General features: G+C 36.6%; 1 protein-coding gene and 1 long non-coding RNA gene across 6 annotated transcripts; both read left to right on the top strand.

Annotated features, from left to right (window-relative positions):
- Window positions 1–1,103: 1,103 nt before the first annotated feature.
- On the top strand, window positions 1,104–1,649 carry LOC132798109 (uncharacterized). The gene has a single exon (XM_060809827.1). It carries the CDS (start codon window positions 1,104–1,106, stop codon window positions 1,647–1,649), a length of 546 nt encoding a protein of 181 aa, XP_060665810.1.
- Window positions 1,650–8,226: 6,577 nt separating this feature from the next.
- On the top strand, window positions 8,227–9,571 carry LOC132798108 (uncharacterized). 5 transcript variants are annotated; one of them, XR_009633898.1, is made up of 5 exons: window positions 8,227–8,293; window positions 8,356–8,735; window positions 8,886–8,979; window positions 9,043–9,241; window positions 9,309–9,571. It is a non-coding gene; the product is annotated as an uncharacterized LOC132798108 (long non-coding RNA). The 5 variants fall into 5 exon arrangements; XR_009633899.1 differs by having other exon boundaries at window positions 9,298–9,571; XR_009633901.1 differs by having other exon boundaries at window positions 9,468–9,565.
- The last annotated feature ends 1,902 nt before the right edge of the window (window positions 9,572–11,473 follow it).

Below are 11,473 nucleotides of genomic sequence, written 5' to 3'. Positions count from 1 at the left end.
GTCGTACGTCAAGCCAATGCTTGGCAAATGCGGAATCGACAGTGTGCATTTTGGGACAGATTCAGAAATCACACTGTATTGGATTAGAATGTCGCCTTCTTCGCTAGCAACATTCGTAGCAAATCGTGTATCCAGTATACAATACCTCACACAAGATGTTACATGGAGACATGTGCCTTCTGCGTCAAACCCTGCCGATATTTGTTCTCGTGGGTGTGACATCGATGAATTAGTCGACTCGATATGGTTAGAAGGCCCACTATTCTTAATGGAAGAGCAGTGTGAGTGGCCTAAGAATCCTCATTTTTCATTGTCAACCGATTTAAAAACAGTGAAACAAAAAATCAGCTCAGGTTTGTTTAACTACCAACCCTGATTTTCTGTCATCTATACTGGCTCGCTTTTCTTCGTACAAAAGGTTGGTTCGAGTGATTGCCTATGTGTATAAATTCATTTGCTGGCCAAAAACTAAAAATTGTTCTTCAGCCCTTAGTAAACAGGAGTTGTATTTTGCCTCGTTAAAGTTATTTGAATTGGTTCAGCGGTCCGAATTCAACTTGGAATTTAAAAACTAAAAGCAAATCAATTAGTTCAACCAAATGTTCAATCTCTCGCTCCATTTATTCAGAAAATCTCTGAGCCAGGAAAATCTCTTTCGTTGATCCGCGTAGGTGGCAGACTATTAAATGCACCGATTGACGACGATGCCAAGTTTCCAATCTTAATGTCAAAGAATTCGCCCTTGGTCAGAATGTATTTAAGAGACTTGCATCAGACCAACTGTCACGCTGGTGTTAAAACTATGATTTCGCTCTTAAGGCAAAGAATTTGGCTGATTAATGCTCGAAGAGAATGCACACAAATAGTTCGTGGTTGCATTCTTTGTTTTCGATACAAGCCAAAACTAATGGAACAAGTAATGGGGCAGTTACCAACTGATCGTTTGATTACTACACGTCCATTTCACATTTGTGGCGTTGATTTTGCGGACCCATAAATGTTTCCTTGAGAATTCGGGGACGGCCTCCTTTAAAATGTATATAGCAGTATTTGTGTGTTTTGCATCAAACGTCGGGACAAACAACCTACTCAAGGAGCTACAGATGGAGTTCTCGAAGCAGCAGGAGAAACTGCAGTTGTTCACGACGGAGATGGGGATGGAATGGCACTTCATCCCTCCTCGAGCCCCACATTTCGGATGGCTGTGGGAAGCCGCGGTGAAATCCGCAAAGCATCTCCTCGTCCGGCAAATCGCCAACGCGTTACTGGCGCAAAGCGAGGTCAGAGCTCATCTGGCAGATGTCGAGGCCATCCTCAACTCGCGGCCTCTCACTCAACTCAGCTCCGATCCCAACGATGGCGAGGCTCTAACGCCGGGCCATCTTCTAATCGGGCAAGCCATACGTTCGCTGCCGCAAGGATCCGTGCCAGACAGGCCCAACAAAGAGCTGACGTATTTGCGACGGTGGCAAATGTTATCCACGCTCAGACAGCGGTTTTGGCTCGCGTGGTCGAAGGACTACATCCACAACCTCCAAATCCGCACCAAATGGAAGTCTCCACAGCCCGGCTTGGAGGTCGGATGCCTCGTACTGGTTCACGAGGACAACACGCCACCTCAGCGGTGGATAACTGGAAGGGTCGCGTAACCCGAGGAACAGACGGCCAAATACGGGTGGCCGAAATTAGAACTGGCACTGGCACATTCAAGCGCCCAATCCATAAATTAGCACGGTTGCCAGTGATTTGAAATCCCACGTCGGGTATTCCAAGGTGGCCGGTGTTAAATCAAGCGCCTTGTCCCACTGTAAGCCTGCTCAGCCTAACTGAGCAGTTACATTTAGACTCAATCTTGCGCTCTTCTTTTGCTATAGTTGTTACAGTTTAGTTATAAGCTTTCGCTCAACTTTTGTTTTCCTTTAACTACTAATGTCGGAATAACCGGCAAACAATAAATTGTCGCTCTCTCCTTTCGCAACTAGCAAACGAAACAGACGTGTTTAATTTGCGCATCAGCAGCCTTCAAAGTGTCTTGTCTTTTTGCTCCCAACAACAATAAATATTTTTTTCGATTTTCGTAATTTTACACAAAGAATAGACCTGATTGTTGTTGTAAAACGACGAAAACGAAACGATAAAGACAAACGGAAAGAGTGATGACGCGCTGATAAGTTCTCAATTTCAACTTTCTTCATAATTCTATGCTAAGTTACATTAAGCCTAACTTAACTAGAGCGGCGAAGCGAGGTGAATTCGCTCAGAGAGCAACAAACGAAAGCTTTAATGCGCTCTCGCTTCGGTTTAATTCTAATAACTTCATTTGATACTTCATGCTCTTAACTAATATCAATCAAATGCGCCAACATCGGCAAAATTTTGGAAACTGAAAATATGGAAAAATCGGCAGAATTTTGGAAATTGAAGAGATGTAAAATCGGCAAAATTTTGGAAATTGAAAAAATGTAAAAATCAGAAAGATTTAGGAAATTGAAAAAATGTAAAAATCGGAAAAATTTTGGAAATCGAAAAAATGTGAACATCGGCAAAATTTTGGAATCTAAAAATTATAAAAATCGGCAAAATTTTGGAATTTGAAAAAATCTAAAAATCAGCAAAATTTTGGGAATTGAAAAAATGTAAAAATCGGTAAAGTTTTGCCGATTGAAAAAATGTAAAAATCGGAAAAAAAAATGGAAATTGAAAAAATATGAACATCGACAAAATTTTGAAATCTAAAAATGTAAAATCGGCAAAATTTTGGAATTTGAAAAATCTAAAAATCAGCAAAATTTTGGAAATTGAAAAAATGTGAACATCGGCAAAATTTTGTAATCTAAAAAATGTAAAAACGGCAACATTTTTAAAAATTGAAAAAATGTAAAAATCGGCAAAAATTTGCGATGATGATGTATATTTTCGGCTGTCATGGTGAACATCGACATGAAAGAAACCATTTTAAGGTCAATAGTGCGGAACTGGCTTCCTGCAATCTGTTAAGTTTATCCTCAATCAGTGGCAACGGAAATTGATCTATAATCTATAATCTATATCTATAATCGACGCATAACCGTGGGGTACAATCACGTTTTTACAAGCACCACGGTAACCACTAGAAATTCTGTCTCATATTCGTCACCTTCAATTAATAGTTTTCCTTTAAAGAATCCGATTGGTTTTATTTTATTTTTAGATCCGAAACCCATTAAATAAATATTTATTTAAGACTGAACTGTTCAAACTTTTGTACGAAACGTCATTCATGATATTGTACTTGCTTCCCGAATCAAAGAAGGCTACGAAATTCTTATCTTCAACTCTCACTCGTTTGTACATCACTGAATCTTCGTCCACAATTTTTCGCATATTAGGCTTACTCTCACTTTCGACTTTGTTATTATTATTTTGACAATCTTTCGAAGCTTCTGCAATAAAAGCATCTCTTGCTCTTATGATCGCAATTCTCGGAAACACGTTACTTGCCGCCACAATTATAGCATTTTATAGCGTTATTATTATTATCTTTGTCGTCATATTTTTCCTTTGCGTCTCTCTCACTCTTCTTTTTAATTGTATTTTTGAATAATCATCGTTTTTACATAGTTCACTTTTCCCTTCCTTTTTTCGTACGCTTTTAGTTTTTCTTTGAACTATCGGCATTATATAAAATAGATTTATTAACACTTCAATCACTTATACCATCTATCACGTATTGCTATTATGCTTCATTATCTATATTTCCGCGCGTTGATAGATCCTTCATTAAGAACTCTAGGACACTTTCACTTCGTTTCATTTTTCTTTCACACATCTGTTTGTGAAGTTCTGCACTATTCGTTGTCATTTTGAATGCACTAAGAAGTGCTTGTTTTAATGCTTGCCACTTGATCTAAACCAAGTAATAGATTTCAGTTATCAGTAAGTTTTGTTTTTCTGTTTGAATGAGTGAAAAATTGAGATTGACCTTGTTGGATTATTTCGACAAGCTCCTCTTTTCTTCATCAAATAATCACGGTAGAAATTAAAAACGTAAAATCGGAAAAATTTGGAAATTAAAATATTTGTAATAATCGGCAAAATTTTGGATATTGAAAAATGTAAAATCGGCAAAATTTTAAAAATTTAAAAATTTAAAAATCGCCAAAATTTTGGAAATTGAACAAAAAATAGGAAAAAATTTGGAATTGGAAAAAATGTAAAAATCGCAAAATTTTGGAAATTGAAAAATGTCACAATCGGCAAATTATTAAAAGGCAAAAAATTTAAAAATCGGCAAAATTTTGGAAATTGAAAAACCTAAAAATCGGCAAAATTTTGGAAATTAAAATAATGTAAAAATCGGCCAAATTTTGGAGATTGAAAACAATATAAACATCGGCTTCTAGACAAAATCACTAAGAGCTTTTTCTGATATCACCGATATTTCCGCTTTATTTGCGAACAATGCAGACAGAGCTAGCACGTTTGCTAAGAGGACCAACGATAAAGACAAACGGGAAGAGTTATGACGCGGTGATATGTTCAACTATTTCAACTGTCTAATTCTAGTTTACTTTACATTAAGCCTAACTTAACTCCCATACGAGCGTGGCGAATTCAACAGAGAGCAACAAACAAAAGCTTTATTGCGCTCTCGCTTCGCCCTAACTCCCATAACTTCATTTGAACTTCACTATAAAATGTATTTTAAGAAAAAACCCAGTTCATCACTCTCAAAAAAACTTAAGTATTAAATCCAGTGAGAAGTGGAAAAAAGCCAATTATAACGAAACTTCAAGCAAATGCAGGCACAACAACAACAAGAACAACACGTATAGAGATACAATAACTACATCAGCCGATGCTTATCTAAACTCTTTGAAAAGATGATTAATTTGACTCGCATAATCCATCCACTCCGTCTTCATCGAGGAATCCTGTCACACCAATTTGGGTTTCGCAAGAAGCACGGAACAATTGAGCAGGTCAACCGGATAACATCAGAAATTCGGAACGCTTTTCGAAAAACGAGAGTACTGTACTGCCATATTTTTAGATGTCAGCTCAAGCATTTGATAGAACTGGCTAGAAGGTCTCATCGCAAGATCAAGACAATGCTCCCATCAGCAATACCCATAAGCTTTTAGAGTCTTACCTTTACGACAGAAAATTTGTTGTGAGATGCGGGCTGCTATATCTGATGATTTCACTGACTGGAGTTCCTCAAGGTATATGTGCTAGGGCCAACTGACTATACGTCCTCTACATAGCAGACCTCCCGACAAAATAAACCAATATGAACATCTACGTTTGCTGATGATACAGCTAAATCTTAGAAATGATGTGCTCAAATAATGCCCGAGGCAAAGCAACTGCGCAGAAAAGCTCTTCACATCGTTGTCGATGTTGAAAAATGGCTATCAGATAGCCGAATTAGAGTGATCGAACTAAATGCAAGCACCCATACATTGTTTTGCTATTGCAGGCAGAACTCGTCGCCGAGTAACGCTAAACAACACTCTACTTTGCAAGAAACGAATGACATATCTAGTTATTACAGTTCGAATAGAAACTCACATGCACCAGGAACCATTGACTTCAATATAAACAAGCTGTAATATACCCCTACTGTCTCGTAATCAATTATTAAAATATACCAAATGAATATATATTATTATTAGATTAAATTAAATCGGCACATTAATGTTATGATAGAGAACAATTGTGTAAAGCCATAATCAGTTGCCTCCATTGGCTTATCAACGCTCGGTTTCGAACTGTAATTGAATATGCGCGTCCTGCTGTATAACTCGGTGCTACGCTCCTATATGCGATGTACGGCTCCCAGTTATGGGGAATCGGATCAACAGTAATGTTGACATAGATCCAGCGAGCTCAGTCGAAGATCGCCCTAATGCTACAGGATGATGCACCGTGATACGTTCAATAGCGAAAACCCATACAACTAGACTTATGATTCTACCTTCCAAAGAGTGATCGCAGAACAGAAGAAAACTTTATAATTTTACGGATCAAGTTATGTTGCGAGTTGTAACCACCTGGATCTAGGTCTAACAAGGTTGATGTACCAATCACGTCTTGTCGCAATAGACTTATACCCAGCGACCGACTTGAGGGAATTATTCTAAACACATTGTTAGATAAATTTTATGGAAGATTCGTAAACTTATTGTTAGTAGTAAATTAAGATGAAGACAGAATAAATAAAGTAGAAGAGTTCTCAAAAAAACAGACAGGTTAGGTTAGAAATTATAAAACGGTAAGAAGTATCGGAAAAATTTGGAAATTAAAGAATTTGTAATGGTCGGTGTCGGGATGCAGGCCCCAAAATGTAAAAATCGCCAAAATTTCTAAAATTTAAAAAATTTAAGCAACAAATGTAATTTTGGTGCCCAAATAAATAGGAAAAAATTTATTTCGACTTCAAATTATTATTCCAAAATTTTGAAAATTGTATCTGTCACAATCTTTAAATTTTATGTACAAAACTTCATTTCGATGCATTTTTTAAATTGAAACTTGTAAAATCGGCAAAATTTTGGAAATTAAAATAATAAAAGGATGCCAAATTTTGGAGAATACTGAAAAGAATATAAAAATCGGCTGAAAAATCAAAGAGCTTAGTATGCTACTACAAATTATTTCCGATTTATTTGCGAACAGACAGAGTATCAACCTAATACTGTTAAGTTATAAGCTGACGAAATACTGCAACGATAAAGACAAACGGCAAGAGTGATGACGCCGCTGATATGTACTCTATTTCAACTGTCTGATTCTTATGCTAATGATATTAAGCCTTTAACTATGAGCGATGAGCTGGGTGAATTCAAAAGGATTAGCAATATATAACAGCTTTGATATAGTATTATATACATACCATACCCATCTGAGGACTTACTACTGGATTATATCTAACTTAAAATATAATACTAAATATCAAATTTAAATACAAACAGAAATTACATGATCAATGTATTTTAATTGAATTTACGTTACTTTGTTGAACATTTTGTATGGACAAGAAAAATTGTATACGAGAAAAGAATACTGGCAACTTCAAGGCGGCAGTGAGTGCAACAGCACTATCGGCGGCGTCAGGAGCAGCACCAACATCAGCAGTGGCCTCCAGTAACAATGTGGCGGCAAAGAATTCAATGCCGACGAGTGGTGCACTCTCGGCAACACATAGAGGCGAGTCGTAGCAACGAGTTTGTCGAAACAGCGCAGCCTCACAATGCATGGCGAAACTTCCACACTAGTAACGAGAAGTGGCCACGATCAGCATTATGCTAATCCGGCTCTCTGTCAGGAAGGTTTATCCGAAGCTTGCATTCCTCCTGGAAATGTTTTAGCAACGCATAGCATCGCCTACGACCTCTTGCTGTCCTCGGCGTCACTATACTGGTGACTTTTAAGTGCAAATATCTAGGCGTATGGTGGCAACTCCTTTGTGCGCAAAGTTGTTGCCTCGCCTTGTTGGCGTTCGGCCTCTGCAGTTGCAGATCAGATGATGTGTGCTGTGACTGTGGTCGCAATGCCACGTGATTACACACAATATCCTTGTAAAACCAACGAGAGGGCCAAAGAAAATCAAAACAATGCACTTTGGAAAGTGCGCACTCCCGAACAATCACCAATAATGGTTACGAATATATTTAATATTGTGACGGATGCCGTCAGATTTATTTTTAATATTTTTCTGCCGCAAACTTGTCTGATTTCGAATTGAACCAGAGATGGTCTAGCCTAGATTAAGCGTGAAAATCGATACTGCTTGATTAATCTAAGTCTAGATATCAATATTAAAATTAATATGATACTATTGTGATTGGATTAAAGTGATCCTGACAACTCACTGCATATTATCGATAGCATTAGATTTGAGCTATCGAATTAATAATACTAACATCTGTTATCGAGTGCATCAATCATCGAATGCAGATGTTATCGCGAACAGCTGTTACGATTTGCACATGTCGCGAGCCTGCAAACTCGTCGATATCGCCATACAATTCAAACTCAAACTGCAATTAACGGACGTTGCTCACCGCCTACAAACTACGCATATGCCGTTTAAATAATAGCCAAAAATAACTCAGATACCTTTGCAAAAAGATACTTATCTTAGTAAGGTCAACAGTATCTAGCTCGATAAAAATTGTAATAGTAATAGATGTGAAACAATAATTATACTAATTAAATTGTTGTATAGTCTAGATGCCCTGCAGAGAGTGCAGAGCTCAGATTCAGTTCAAATAAAACTACTTAAGTAAAATGCTCCTCAATTTCTCAAGTATGTCGATTGTAAACATTTTTGTAAATATTTTTTTTAAATATTTTATTTTTTATTTATAGTTCTTCCCGGACAAACATCATCCAGTTGAATCGAACCCTAATCCGAATCCGAATCGAATGACTAAAGATAATAGTCGCCCATAAGAAGAATGAACTGAAGATGTTGCTGCTGTCATAAATGACTATGAGCATCGTCGATTAGAAGAATGTACTGAAGATGACTATTCGTTTCTTACTTCCGTCGAACTGGGGTCACACTATAAATCAGCATTTCGGCTATGATGGCGATTGCAAACGCTTTCAGCTCTCGTGGATCGGTGTTAGTGTCGGAATTCAGGCCAGCGGCTGCGAAAGCCGCCCTGATGACACGATGATGTACCGCTGAATGCCCATGGTGCCCTGCATCTGGAGTATGATTTCGTTTCTTCTAAATTATTGAGGTAATTATTCCAAAGGTATCTGAGTTATTGTACATTATTATTTAAGCTTCATTTCGAGTTGTCATTGAATCTAGATCTAAATTACAACTCGATATGAAGTTTAAATAATATCGTAAAATAACTCAGATACCTTTGCAAACATAATCTTAGTAAGGTTATCTAGACGATTGTATAGTCTAGAGAGTCCAGAGCTCAGAGTCAGTTCAAATAAACTATTTAACTAAAATGCTCGTCAATTTCTCAAGTATGTCGGTTGTGAACATTTTTGTAAATATTTTTTGAAATATTTTATTTTGTTTATTTATAGTTCTTCCCGGACAAGCATCATCCAGTTGAATCGAACCCTAATCCGAATCAGCATCAATAGAACCCATAAATTGGTTTCTCATGGAGTCTTTTCGTAAAGAGTCGGGAAAAGACACTTATTTGCAGACAACGAGAAACGGTCAACAGTTATTTGCGAGCTCTGATTTTGATTTGAATAGAAATTGAGCTTAATCAGAAAGGTAATGGTATGATGAAACAACAAACAATTGTGTGAATTATACTAATTAAATTGAAGATTGATTTCAGAGCTATTCTTCGAGCTGTAATCTGTTAGATCAGATGCTTACCAAGCCTGTGCCGTCGCGCTTTTAATTCTAGCCCAAGCCTCATCAGAGCTCTGGGAGAATGGTCAGCTTTTAAATCGCGTATAAGTTTTCTTAAAATTTTGTGAACTCCAGATGGTAGATTTGGCATTGTTCTTAACACGAATTGGCAAGCATCGAAAATTGCATCAAACACACCTGCCCTTTTACAAGAGTAAATAGCGTCTCCAATTTTTCTATGTTGTGTATTATGTCCATTGTATTAGTTTAGGTATTAGGTTTTAATTTTAGAATAATGAATGAATGTGAATGAATTTTTTTCTAGAATAAACAATCGTCTATATAACCTTACTAAGATTGTGTTTGCAAAGGTATCTGAGTTATTTTACAATATTATTTAAACTTCATTTCGAGTTGTCATTGAATTTGATAGATCTAGGTGTGTTTATACCCGCTACCCATAGGGTAGAAGGGTATTATAACTTCTTCCTGTTACAGGAAATGTATGTAACAGGTAGAAGGAGGCATCTCCGACCCTATAAAGTATATATATTCTTGATCAGCGTCAACAGCCGAGACGATCTAGCCATGTCCGTCTGTCCGTCTGTGTGTGTGTCCGTCTGTGTGTCTGTCCGTCTGTGTGTCTGTCCGTCCGTCCGTATGAACACCTAGATCTCAGAGACTTTAAGAGATAGAGCTATATTTTCGCTATATTTTCGACAGCATTTGTTATGTTTGCACGCAGATCAAGTTTGTTTCAAATTTTTGCCACGCCTACTTCCGCCCTCGCAAATCATAAAAATCGAATAACAAGCGTGATTTTAAAGCTAAAGTTACGAATTTTGGTATATACAAAAATAATTATAGTAGTTATGATTCCTGAAAATTTGGTTGTGATCAGATAAAAATTGTCGAAGTTATTAAAGAAATACTTTTGTATGGGCAAAAACGCCTATTTACTAAGGGTCTTAGTTGCTTTGGCTGACAATCTGGTATATTGAGCCGTCTTTGGTATATTTTGAATGCGGTACTATATCGATATACCACATATACCACTTGGTATATTTTTAGTATTTTTTGAAGTATATTCGTTATATTTTGAGAATAATACCGCAAAATATATTGCTTTTATTCAAATTGAGTATCGGGTATCTCACAGTCGAGTACACTCGACTGTAGCTTTCTTACTTGTTTTATATTATTATTATATTATTTTATTATAACTTTGTGCCGTCAGGAAATGTATGTAACAGGTAGAAGGAGGCATCTCCGACCCTATAAAGTATATATTCATACATATTATTATCTCATATAACTTGTTTTTATTTTATGTCATAGCTTCGCTGAGATTGGTCATAGAAATTCTTTCCATGACTGTCTCTTCTTTGAGTGTAATTGAATTATGAGTAACAACAAATTTAGCAATTAATTTTGAAATAATATGTTGCAAATGGTAAATAATTAAAATAAACACAAACAAATTGAATGCTGAAATTCAGGGAATATATTCATATCGGTTGTCTACAATATAGCTGACTAATTTCGACAATAATTTATCGTTTCATTAATATCTTAAATTGAGTGTTAAAGAACTCTTTACCATCTTCTGTTTGAAGATTTTTGGGGAATCCTCTCCCTGATTGAAATATTTTCTCCATGGCCTCAGCAACGTCTTTTGCATTTTTAGACTTTATTGCTTCTCCCATCCAAATTTTTGAGAATGTGTCTATCACTGTTAGCATACTTCCCCATTTCAACCAAGTCAGCTTACCATAATTCGTTTATTCCTTTGTTATGACTCTACGTCTAAGAAAATGCTTACGTGAAGGAGCATGTATTTCATTAATTACTCCCCGTCTAGACATATTTATTACTTTCGAATATGAGAGCGTACAATTTTATCAAGAATATCTGATGTAGTTTTCTCAGTCTTGATTATTCGCTGATCAACTGTACACAATTTATCGGATAATAATCTCTCATTGCTTTCTTGATGATTTGAAATCATTGATGTTAGAAAATTTCTCAGATCGTTTACAACTTGATCCACATATTCTTTGATGACCAAATCGGCATTCTCAATTGGTAAGCGACCATTTTTACATGTCTTCCTTGCATATTGTAACTTCCATCATCATTGTAGAGTCC

The sequence above is a fragment of the Drosophila nasuta genome, unplaced genomic scaffold (assembly GCF_023558535.2).
Source record: "Drosophila nasuta strain 15112-1781.00 unplaced genomic scaffold, ASM2355853v1 ctg98_pilon, whole genome shotgun sequence".
Classification (NCBI taxonomy): Eukaryota; Metazoa; Arthropoda; class Insecta; order Diptera; family Drosophilidae; genus Drosophila; species Drosophila nasuta.
Note: the sequence above shows the minus strand (reverse complement) of the source record. Positions and strands in the feature narration are given on the sequence as shown.

What these genes read in the sequence shown, in the direction of transcription:
- LOC132798109 (XM_060809827.1), top strand. Translation starts at nt 1,104, where the DNA reads ATGGAGTTCTCGAAGCAGCAGGAGAAACTGCAGTTGTTCACGACGGAG.